Consider the following 12,520-nt stretch of genomic DNA (forward strand, 5'->3'; position numbering starts at 1 on the left):
TTGAAGCAGTGGAACCTCCCCACGACAAATACTGTCATTCTTATATGCCTTTTCAGATCCCTTTGCATCAAATAATGTGACAGTATGGGAGCAACATCTGTCAAGGACAGAAAATAAAAGGAGCCTCTATGCTGGTTATTTGCCATAGTGAATCAAATGTAAAGGCTTCTAGCATAGACGCCACAGTTTCCATGCTTTGTATGGTACACCCATGGATCAATCCACTGTTAGTTTCAGGAACAACTTCCTGCTCTCCCCTGTATTATATTTATTTATGTATTGAGCTGCAAACAAACAAATCATCACCCACTTCCACTAACCCTGGCTCTCTTTTATAAATTAAAAGTAGCCTGCAAAAATACTAAAATGTATAAAAGCAATTAAGTGTTGTCATTATTATTATTATCAAAAAATTATACAGTGGCATTAGTATACATGATAAATATGAATATGATAAAATTCAATATGATAAATGAAATCCATCTGAAGATAACTATAACCATTACTAGGCAACAAGAGCAAAACATTTTAAAGCAGGAAGGTACACTGAACCACTTTAAAAAACATCTGCTAAATTAAATGCTCTTAGCAGAACATCTAAGGTTAAAACTACATCTCTCAGGGGGACAGGGAGCAGGAGCATTCTTCCATAGCCTAGGCAACCATCTCATGTCCCAGCCAACCATGGGATCTACAACTGGGCCTCTGATGTCAGACCTGGTTCTCAGCCAGGCAGCATGGGTTTTGCCACCGTTTGTCATCTTCTTCCAAAATTCATGTTTTGCTATTTACATAATGCAAACAATATGAACATATTCATGATGCAATCTAAAGCCAATACTGATGCTTCAGCACAATTTTTGCCCTCCTTTTTTGACCAAATAGTTTACTTCCTGTCTGTCTTAGAATGGCATGTTGTCATTTGTAGAATGTTTATAAAAGTTGCAAGGACAAGCAATTGCATGTATAATTGCCCCTCCGTTTGTGATCCGCAACCCTTGCTTACTTGCAAGGAGCAAACGGAGGGGGTTGAATATGCCCCATGGGGCTTGAATATCTGCAAGTTTCTGTTTTTGCAGGGCCCCCCAGAACAGATCCCCGTGAAAACGGAGGGCTGACTGTATTTAAATTAGAATGGAAAAATATAGGTTAGACATATTTTAGACATAATGGGCTGGATGAGGGAAAACTGACTCAAGCTGAATCCAGAGAAAACGGAGGTACTAGTGATAGGTTCTCCTGGTCCAGGAATGGTGGTAGTTCCACCTGTCCTGAACGGGGTCACGCTCCCTGTGAAGGACTCTTTGCGCAGTCTGGGGGTGCTTCTTGACTCGTCGCTTCACCTGACTGCTCAGGTGAATGCGACGGTCAAGAACACCTGTTATCAGCTTCGACTTATTCGCCAGCTGCGCCCATACCTGGCCCAGAGGGACCTTGAAACGGTAGTACATGCTCTGGTAACCTCGAGATTGGATTTCTGCAACGCACTCTACATGGGGCAACCCTTATACCAAACCCGGAAGCTACAAATGGTACAGAATATGGCAGCCAGGCTGGTCACTGGAACTTCCAGGGCCAGCCATATTACACCGGTGCTTAAAGATCTGCATTGGCTGCCTATTCGCTTCTGGGCACAATATAAGGTGTTGGTGATGACCTATAAAGCCCTAAATGCTTGGGCCCAGGATACCTGAAGGACCGCCTCTCCCCGTACATTCCGTCCCGCATCCTCAGAATATCTGGGCAGCAACTACTTAAGGTGCCAGGGGCTAGGTTGACCTCCACCGCGAGGAAGACATTTTCCATTGCCGCCCCAGCCCTTTGGAACACGCTGCCCACAGAGCTCCGCTCGGCCACCTCCCTGGCCCAATTTAGAAAGGACCTAAAAACCTTTCTATTTCAGCTTGCATTCCCCGATTAAAGTCCAGTGGGCCTCCCTTCCTCTTCTGTGGCAAAGAGGACTGGCTAACGGGGGTTTTATTCTGTTTGTATGTAATTGTTTGTAACCCTGATGTATATGTTGTTTGATATTTTGCTGTCAACCGCCCTGATCTATGGAAGGGCGGTATAAAAATAAAAAAATTATTATTTATTATTATTTATAATGCTTCAGTGATCTCAATTTGCAGGTCTCAGGTTAATGGGATATACTGTCAAACTGATATTTCAATATTCAGTTCACAATCAGACTGTTCAAAACAGAGAAGGATGCATTGAGACAGCTGTTATGATTCTGATTACAGGGATATGAAAACTGCTATCAAGTATTCCATTTTGGCAAGAGTTTTTTGACTGGGACCCCCACACCATAAGTCTCTGTACACGGAGCTATGCACTGATTGTGCTACATAGCCCTTGTAAGGTACTGCACTTAGGGCGGAAAAATAAAATGCACAGATATAGGATGGGGGACACCTGGCTTAAGGAGACAACATGTGAAAGGGATCTAGGAGTCCAAGTAGACCACAAGTTGAACATGAGTCAACAGTGCGATGTGGCAGCTAACAAGGCCAATGCGATTTTAGGCTACATCAGTAAAAGTATAGTATCTAAATCAAGGGAAGTAATAGTGCCACTCTCTTCTGCTTTGGTCAGGCCCCACCTAGAATACTGTGTCCAGTTCTGGGCACCACAATTTAAAAAGGATGTTGAAAAACTGGGACGTGTCCAAAGGAGAGCAACCAAAATGGTGAAAGGTCTGGAAACCATGTCCTATGAGGAATGACTTAAGGAGCTGGGGATGTTTAGCCTGGAGAAGAGAAAGTTAAGAGGAGATACGATAGCCCTGTTTAAATATTTGAAGGGATGTCACATTGAGGAGGGAGCAAGCTTGTTTTCTGCTGCTCCAGAGACTAGGACCCGGAGCAATGGATGCAAGCTCCAGGAAAAGAGATTCCACTCAACATTAGGAAGAACTTCCTGACAGTAAGGGCTGTTCGACAGTGGAACAAACTCCCTCAATGGAGTGTAGTGGAGTCTCCTTCCTTAGAGGTCTTCAAACAGAGGCTGGATGGCCATCTGTCGGGGATGCTTTGATTGAGAGTTCCTGTATGGCAGAATGGGGTTGGACTCGATGGCCCCTGCGGTCTCTTCCAACTCTATGATTCTATGATAATGGCAACGCTGTATAATTGAATACACACCCAAATAGGCAAGAGAATGCAAAAGAGAATTCAACAACACTGAACTAAATACAGATGTTCTACACATGCAAAAATATCCAACTAATTCCATAGAGATGCCAATAGGATACTGGCCAATATTTATTAGAAACATTTCTATGGCATTTTTCATAATGTGAGAGATTACAATGCAATAAAATTTTCTGTTGGCAAGGTAGATTAAAATACTTGGGAAAATCAAAGACACATCTCATCTAGGTGCCAGAAAAGTGCCAAGCACTCTAGGAAGAACCAGGGCACCACCAGAACGAAAGCCATCTCCTGACTGCATGCTACACTTCTGATAAGGAAGGAATGAGCTAAAGCTAGTGAAGATCTTCAGACTTGGCAGGAAGGTATGGGGAAATAATGCATTTGGATATCATCCTCTGCAATGCTTTAAAGGCAAACACCATAATTTTGAACTGGATTTGGAAAGAAAGGGATACCAGTGTAGGTCTTTCAAAGTAGGAGTCATATCAACCAACCTAGCAATACCAGCTAAAATTCTCCAGTCATTAGAGCTTCTAAAATATTTTCAGTGGGAATTCAACATATAATACACTACTGACTACAGCAATTTAAAAAAGAAACAAGCCTGAAGAAGCCTTCTACCCATAAAGCAGAAGCACATGTACAACAATTAGGTTAAGCACCTGAACAAACTTGAGTCCATTGGAATAGAGTAGTTCAAGGTTCCCTTCAGATGAAAGTATTGTAGAGCTGAACCATTCAGCAAGAATATAAAGATCACACAGATAAAATAACAAGCAAATGTTCAAGAGTCACATGCTGAAAGTACTAATATTGCCTTTTATCATTCGATAATGTTTACGGTAAAAAAAGAAAAAAAGAAGAAGAAGAAGAAAGAATGGAGGGCTGGTCTAAAGGTGCACTGTGAATGCAGTAAAATAAAGCCACATGTTCAGACTAAAAGTTAATGGTGAGTAACTAGCCAACACTCCCTCAAATTCCCTGAGATGCCGCTATCTACTGCACAGTATGGTCGATCATGCAAGGAAGGATAAAAACAGGAAACCTAATGCTTCCAAATCTTCTCCTTCTCTGTAAACACAAGCTATTTGGACATGAAAAAGAGCACCAACTACAAAAGAAAGATAGGAAATCTAACTTATAACTTAGGGGCACACAGAGATTGTATGAAACAAAATGGTTGAAAAAAAACATTCCAGACGGTTAGAAACTGGAGGCCAGTGCTCTGTATTTTCAAATATAATCTCAGCCTTCTGAACAGTTTGGGTTTAAAATATGGAGCTAACTTATAACAACACACCCAAAAGGGCCATTGCAAGGCAGGTAATCAATACAGAGAGAACTGAGGCAGAAAGCATAGGGGCAGACTTGCAACTTCTGAGGGTGAGCTATAGACCAAGACCAGGGTGTATCCATGAAGGAAGGCAAACATACGTACTCGCTGAGTGTCAAGCCATGTTCCCAGAGAGTGCGCCTGCCTAAGATGCTTTCAGAACCATTTCAAGGGACAGCAACCTAGCAAACAGCCCTGTGCGCTTGCAAGGATGGAGGGGGCTCTGCAACCACAACTTTCCCTCGCTTTTCATATTCATGAACTAAACACCACAGCAGTTTCTGGAAAAGCAAAGACGACCCACAGTATTTCCCATGACGACAGAGATCTCTGAACCCAGACTGACAAATTGCATGGACAATGTTCTTTCCCCTCTTGCCTGTAGATGCTGCCCACATGCAATATTTATCCCCCTCAGATGCATGCTTACAAAGGATTACGTCACCAGCCAGGCAGACGAGGACGGATCCAAAACATCCAGTCATGTTCTGATCTCCTTCCGCTTGCCGGGAGCTGGAGAGAGAGGCCTTCAGAAACCCATGAAATGGAGGACAGGGCTGGGGCAAGCACAACCCCAGAGCCTGGCATCAGAGGGCAGCCTGGCACCCCTAAGGCCAGGAAGAGTAGCAAGGGTGGGGATGCTTCAGGAAAAGGGGGAGAGGAGCAGCAAGGAGGAAGCAGCCCAGCAAATGAAGGGGGAGCAGCCTCTCTCTGCTAAAGAAACAGCAGATGCTAAGTGGGAGGAAGGGCCCCCACAAAACCAGTCACCTTCCATTTTCCAAGCTTGAGTTGCCAAAGCTTAGCACAGGCACCTCTAAGGTCAAATCAGCCGCAGGGCTTCTCAACAGCAGGAGTCCAACTTAGCCCTGAAAAGGGGATGGACCAGCCTCAGATGTCTTAGAGGGGAAGGGGGAGAGAGCCCCTCTGGGAGTTTATCTCCACTTTACCTTGGGAAGAAGAAATGGCCCCTTTTCTGACCTTGCTGTTGCCAGACTCCCAAGAGAAGAGTCTTGGGAGGGGACTGGTGTGTCTCCAAACTGCCCCTTCACAAACCAGGCCACTCGGGCAGCCCACCGGTTCTGCCCACAGAAAACACCTTTTGCTGGCCCCCAGAAACCATAGTTCAGCCTTTGCCTTGTGGGCAAACATGGCTTGGAAAGAGGGCAGGACAGGTGCCCTACTTGCTCATAGATTGGGGGGTCTCAATACTGAAGGACCCCTCTTGAAAGGAGTCAGGAACCAGATCTTAGCCCAAAACATGCTCCATTTTTAATTAAAAAGAGTACCCCCAATTAAAAAACAACAGCTGGGACCTACTACCCTTCCCAGCATGGGATTTTCCCCCCATGAAAGGAAAAAGCTTCTGCTCTAGATACCCTAAGGTTTCAGATACCATCTGGTCATGGAAGCTAAGCAGAGTCACCCCTGGTTAGTGCTTGAATGGGAGCCCACCAAAGAATACCAGGGCTGTAGGCGCTGCAGTCAAGAAATCAGACAAAGACTAGCAATGAGGAGGGAAACTACGAAAGAACTAGACAAGATCCTAAAGTGTAAAGATAACTCTGAGAACTAAAGTTATAATCCTCCAATCCACTGTATTCCCCATCACCATGTATGAATGTGAGACCTGGACAATGAAGAAAGGCGATAGGAAGAAAATCAACTCATTTGAGATGTAGTGCTGGAGAAGAGCGCTCAGGATACTGTGGACAGCCAGCAAGACAAACAAATGGGTCCTAAAACAGATCAAGCTGAAACTCTCCTGGGAAGCCAAGATGACTAAATTGAGGCCGTTGTACTTTGGCCAAATAATGAGAAGGCATGCCTCATTAGAAAACACTATAATGGTAGGAAAGCTGGAGGGTGGTAGAAAGAGAGGAAGATCGCATGCCAGACAGATAGACTCAATCAGGGAGGCCACAGGTCTGAATGTACAGGGCCGAAGCAGAGCAGTGGAGGATAGGGGGGCTTGGAGATGTCTCATCCACAGGGTCGCCATGAGTCGAGGTTGACCCAGGAACAGTTAACAACAACCACAAGCATATATTTCAAAAGAAGGAACTGGCAAAACCACTCTTGAGCATTCCTCACCTGACAAAACCCTGTGAAATTCATGGGTTGTCATATGTTGACAGGTGACTCAAAGACACATGCATGCATACAACTAAATACCCTAGAAGCACTAGATCCCATTAGTACTTGGAAGGGAAACGACCAATAAGAGCCACCAGTAAATCCCAGGTACTGTAGGCTCCATTTCAGAGGAAGGAACTGGCAAAACCACCCCTGAGGATCCCTTGCCTAAGAAAACCCTCTGGGAAATTCATGCAGTGGCCATAAGTCGACCTCAGGGCTTCAGTTGGAGTGGAGGGACACCCTAAGCTGTGACACACACCAAGCAGGAGGAAATCAATTCTCTTGGACCCTCACCTGGAATACTATGTCCAGTTCTGGGCACAACAATTTAAAAAGGATGCAAATAAGCTGGACCGTGTCCAGAAGAGGATGACCAAAATGGCGGAAAGTCTGAAACCCATACGCTATGAGGAGCTGGATATGTTTAGCCTGGAGAAGGGAAGGTTAAGAGGTGATATGATAGCACTGTTTAAATATTTGAAGGCATCTCATACTGATGATGGAGCAAACTTGTTTTCTGCTGCTCCAGAGAATAGGAGTCAAAGTACAGGAAAGGAGATTCCAGCTCAACATGAGGAGGAACTTCCTGACAGTCAGGGCTGTTCAACAGGGGAACACACTCCTTCCTTGGAGATTGGAGGAGTCTCCTTCTTTGGAGGTTTTTAAACAGAGGCTGGATGGACCTCTGCATCCATGGATTCTTTAACCAAGGATTCAAGTATCTAAGACTTGAAAATATTTTTCAAGTATATACATACCCAAAGGCAAACCATGATTTTGCCATTGGATATAAGGGACACCATTTCACTGTGCTACTGTATGTAATGGGACTTGAGCATCCATGGATTTTGGTATCCATGGGGGGGGGGGAGAGGGGGGGTCCTAGAATAAAACCCCAGTGATATCAAGGGCCCAGTGTACTTTGACTGTGTCTTCTTGCAAGGCCTGGGCTAGGACTGGGAGGCCCTTGGGATCTCTTCCACCTCACAGAATCACCGATGAAAGGGACCTCAAGGGCCACCCAATCCAGCTCCCTGCCATGCAGGAACTCACAATTGTGGGGCCCAGAGCTGGACACAGGATTATTCCAGGTGAGGCCTGACCAAAGCAGAAGAGGGACTTCCCTTGATCTAGACACTACACTTCTGTTGATGCGGCCCAGCTGCCCTGTGGTCCAAAAACACACTGCAGAAATGATCCCGTTTGAGACTGCTCTACCTGCCCTGGCTCAGTGCTAGGGAATCCTGGGAACTGTAGTTTAGGGTGGCACCGCAACTCTCTGACAGCAAAGGCTAAATGTCTCACAAAGCGACAGTTCCCAGGATTGCCTAGCCTTGAGCCAGGGCACTTAAAGTGGCCTCAGTGCGTTTGGGATCCATAAGACTAATAAAGATGATGAAAAGGCTGAGAAATACAATACACTACAATACAAAAGCCCTGCTCCAAATGGAAGGCGTTTTGGAATCCCTCCTGAAGGGATGTAGGAGGTGTCCTGGAAAGAGAGGGCCGAGCCCTGCCTGCTCCCCAGCCCCAAAAGGAGAAGGAGAAGCCGCCTTGCCGCAGAGGAGGGGCCGAGGAGGAGCAAGAAGGGAGCCCTTCCAAGGCCCTCCTTCCCAAAAAGTCGGAGGGCGAGAAAGAGAGACTCGGAGGGAGGCGGGAGGAGACGAACTGAAACTAGGGGAGGGTGGTACTAAAGCAAACGACAGGAAGCCTTGCCCCATAGAGACCCACTGTCTCCCTCTGGGCAAGTCCTGTCATTTGCTCCGTCTCTCCCGCGAGGGGCCTCCAGAGGAACGGGGTCCTCCTTAGGAACTAACGACGCCGCCAAGGATGATGATGACGATGACGATGAGGGAAGGAGGGCGGGGATGCTGGGGAGAAAAACCCTCCAAGGAACGGACACCGGCGGCCGTTAGTCACTCTAATTACCTTCCCTTTTGGTCTGTGAGCCGCCTCGGTGCCTCCGGGGGAAAGGCGGCGTACAAAGGAACTAGGAAACGGAATGGAAACGAGGACTAAGGAGGGCGATGGGGCCGTTAGTAACGCTAAATGAATGACTTAACGGGGACGATGTCGACAAGGAGGAAGGTGACTCTGAGGGGAAAGGGAGGGGGCCGTTAGTCCTTCAAAGGAACCGATGCAGAGGAGGAAAGGCTTCTGGGGAGGAACGGAGGGGGCCGTTAGTAACGGTAATTCGTTAACGATAACGACGCAGGGGAGGGCGGCTCCGAGGGCAGCGGGCCTCCTGGGACTCACCAGCGGCTGCATCTCGGCCCTGACGGCGGGCACCTGGAAGCGGTCGATCTCCTCCATCATTTTGGCGGCGGAGGAAGAGGAGGAAGGCAAGGCCGGGAGGATGGCGCCGTCCGTCGTCGCCTCAGGGCCGCCTGGGCTCTCTCGCCGGCGGAGGAGGCTGCCTCATCCCCTTCCGAGGCTCAGGAGGAGGCCGCTCCTTCCTTCGCTCTTCGCAGCAGCAGCAGCAGCAGCGGCGCCTCCGTGACTCAGCCCCCGCCCTGCCCTCAGACGCCGGCCTCAGGGCTCCCACTGCGCAGGCGCAGCCGCGCGTCAGTGACGCTTCCTTCTGCCCGCTCGCGTCGCCCTGGAACGCCCCGCCCAATCCTCCTCATCTACATATTCATGAGAGGGGCGTGTCGGAACGTGTTCGAGCGATAGGGCGGGGCTTAGCTATTCCCTTCCCTCGCTCCAGCCGCCTCCGCCGCCTTCTATCCCCGCTTTCCTCATCTATAAGAACGGCTTTCTTTCGTCCCGGAAGCCCGGCCCAATCCTTATCTACATATTCATAAAGGGGCGTGTCTGCATGTATTGAGAAGGCGCGATAGGGCGGGGCTTGGCTCTTCCCCTCCCTCCTTCGCCATCTCTTTCTTCCTCTGACCTATGGGAGGACCGTACCACTCGAAAAAGAAACGGGGGAGGAGATGGAAGAGCCTCTTCTCGGGGACAGCCCAACGTTCTGTTTCTAAAACCGAGAGGGGAGCGGTGGGAGCGCGCTTCCTGTTGGTTGCTATGCTAGCCCAAGCCCCGCCCTTATCTGCATATTCATGAGAGGGGCGTGTCAGCACGCTGCGTATTCTTAATGGGCGGGGCTTGGCTCTGCTGGCCCCCCCCGGCTTCTATCCCCGCCTCCCTCATGAATTATTCCTCTATATAAGAACGGCTTTCGGCGTCCTGCGGCCCAGCTCTCCTATGAGAGGAGCGTACCACTCGAAACGGAGGGGGGATGATGGGAGAGACCATTCTGGGAGAGAGCCCAACGTTCTATCCATGAGAACCAAGAAGGGAGGGGTGAGAGCGCACTTCCGGTTGGTTGCTATGGTAGCCGACGTCAACTTCCGGCAGCTGTTAAAAAGCGAGGAAGGCTTGAATTAGGAAAAAAGAGAGAGAGGGGAAAAGGGGAGTCAGAGGCATGCCGCCCAAGGAGAAAGCGAAGCGCAAGCAGGTAGGGAGAGTGACGTCAGCATGTTACCCAGTGACGTCATTTTACCCAATGACGTCAGTGTTCGCGTCACTTCTCAGGCTGCATCTGCACTGGAAAGAGATCATCCAGTTGGATACCGTTCAATACAGCTCCAGTGCTGTGGAATCCTGGGATCTGTAGTCTTGTGGGGGGATACTTAGCCTTCTCTGTCAGAGCGCTGGTGCCACAACAAACTACAAATCCCAGGATTCCCCAGCCTTGAGCTGTAGCGGTTGAAGTGGGGCATGTCTGGACATTCTCCCTCTGGTCAGCCTTGAATGGTGGTCCAGAACTGGACATGGCCATCCAAGGGAAGCCTGACCAAGGCAGAGCAGAGGCACTCTTTCCCTCAGTCCAGGCGCATGCTCCTCTAGACGCCAAGAGCCAGCATCGCACTGGCCTTTTTGGCCGGACTCACGTTCGGTTTGTGTCTCGGAAGTAGTTGCGCTCTTCCCCCCAGAAACTGCAAAGCAGGCTTCTGTGGATGAGCCATAAACTGTTGAGGTTTTGTGCCCATGTTCTGGAAGAGTTTCTTCCTGACGTTTCGCCAGCGTCTGTGGCATCTGGCATCTTCAGAGAACGCTTGCCTGGAAAGGACTTGGCTATTTCCATGTTAGTCTGTGTTTTGTTCTATTCTTGAATGGCAAGGCCTACTGGGAGGCTAGTTCATGAACCATCCATTGTCTGCTGGGAAGCCCCTGACTCTGAGTGGTTTCCCATTTGCATTTGCTGAGTCCTTATTTTGCTATTCTTCAGGACTGGTAGCCAAGGGTTTCTTCTTTCTGGTTGAAATTGTCCAGGTGTTTGTGGATTTCAGTGGCTTCCCTGTGCATCCTGACATGGTAGTGGTTGGCCTGGTCCAGAATCTCACTGTTTTCAAACAGTACTTTATGCCCAGGATGGTTTGTAACGTGTTCTGCTACTGCTGATTTTTCTGGCTGCCTCCTGCAGTGGCTGCAGTGTCTCTCGTGTTCCTTGGTTCTTGTTTGTACACTGCGTTTGGTGGTCCCTATGTAGACTTGTCCGCAGCTGCATGGTATGCGCTAAACTCCTGCAGCTGTGAGAGGGTCTCTCTGGTCCTTGGCTGAGCAAAGCATTTACAGTGGTACCTCGGGATACGAAATACCCAGGTTACGAAATTTTCGGGATACGAAAAAATCCCATTGGAAATCATTGTTCCGGGTTACGAATGTTTTTTCAGGTTACGAAGAAAATTTTTGGTGCTTTTCGGCGCTTTTTCGCACGAAACGCGGCTTTTCCCCATTAGCACCTATGGCAATTCGGCTTACGAAGGCTTTTCGGGTTATGAAAGCGGCCGCGGAACGAATTTCTTTCGTAACCCGAGGCACCACTGTACTAGATTTCTTGGTTGGTTTGTAAACCATTTGCAGGTTGTGTTTCCTCACCAGTTTTGCTATCTGTGACTCCTTGGATGTATGGTAAAAATAAAGGAAGCTGTTTATTTCTGTGATCTTAAAGCAGTAGAAGGTGCTAGTCAGGCTTCTTGGAGAGAACTGAAGAATCAAAGAGCCACACACACCTAATAAAAGCATTTGAAAGTTATTAGCTCCACCCCATGAAATGGGTGGGCTAGCCATTGTATCATTCTCAAAACAGTAGCCTTAGTTACTTCCCGTGATCAAACAGTATATTCCCATTGATGCAGCCTACAATCACATTGGCCTTGTTAGCTGTCACATCACACTATTGACTCATGTTCAACTCATGGTCTACTTGGACTCCCAGAACCCTTTCACACGTATAAGACTCTCGTTCAGCCAGGTGTCCCCCATAATCCTATATCTGTGCATTTCATTTTTTCACCCTAAGTGCACTACCTTACATTTCTCCATGTTGAAATTCATACTATATAATAATAATAATAATAATAATAATAATAATAATAATAATCCTACCCTTCTGTGCAACACAACCGGTGCACCTTACAAAAATATATACACACCCATACTATATGCCATGTCAGCTAATAAAAATAACGTATCATAACCATCCATGTATAATATCATATATCGCAACAATCGAAACAGGATTTCCCAGCACAATATCATGGCAGGATAAGCTCAAGGCCCCTAGTAAGGCCCATAGAGCCTATATTTGTGCATTTCATTTTTCCTGTATCTTCTGTTTACCCTCTTTCAAATTCATTTTCTTAGTTTTGACTCAGCTCTCCTATATCTCAAAGGTAACTTAATTCTGATCTTGTCCATTGGGGTAGGAAACCCCCCATTTTCCCATCTGGTGTTGTCTGCCAATTTTATAAGCATGCCTTCTATTCCGCCATCTAAATCTTTTGTAAAGAGGTTAGCCATTGTGGTGTAGTGGTTTGAATGTTGGACTATGGTCTGAAACACACTGCAGAAATAATCCAGTTTGATACCACTTTAATTGCCCTCACTCAAT

General features: G+C 47.5%; 3 protein-coding genes across 8 annotated transcripts in view; 1 reads left to right on the forward strand and 2 right to left on the reverse strand.

The window, feature by feature from the left end:
• FAM219A (family with sequence similarity 219 member A) overlaps positions 1-9,161 on the reverse strand; it is a 90,100-nt gene extending 80,939 nt beyond the window's left edge. The window contains exon 1 of one of the 2 annotated variants that reach the window (XM_042455359.1): positions 8,881-9,161. In XM_042455359.1, the coding sequence (XP_042311293.1) occupies positions 8,881-8,940 (60 nt within the window). In that variant the 5' untranslated portion in view covers positions 8,941-9,161. The remainder of the gene's footprint in view (positions 1-8,880) is intronic. The other variant, XM_042455358.1, reaches the window with a different exon arrangement.
• Positions 1-12,520, reverse strand: part of LOC121924166 (myogenesis-regulating glycosidase-like) — a 718,305-nt gene that overhangs the window by 169,345 nt on the left and 536,440 nt on the right. The window lies entirely within an intron of this gene.
• The window catches only part of DNAI1 (dynein axonemal intermediate chain 1), a 202,341-nt gene continuing 199,624 nt past the window's right edge, over positions 9,804-12,520 (forward strand). The window contains exon 1 of one of the 2 annotated variants that reach the window (XM_042455324.1): positions 9,804-9,927. In XM_042455324.1, coding sequence (XP_042311258.1) covers positions 9,829-9,927 — 99 coding nt within the window. In that variant the 5' untranslated portion in view covers positions 9,804-9,828. The other variant, XM_042455325.1, reaches the window with a different exon arrangement.

Source organism: Sceloporus undulatus, chromosome 2 (genome assembly GCF_019175285.1).
Source record: "Sceloporus undulatus isolate JIND9_A2432 ecotype Alabama chromosome 2, SceUnd_v1.1, whole genome shotgun sequence".
Taxonomy (NCBI): domain Eukaryota; kingdom Metazoa; phylum Chordata; class Lepidosauria; order Squamata; family Phrynosomatidae; genus Sceloporus; species Sceloporus undulatus.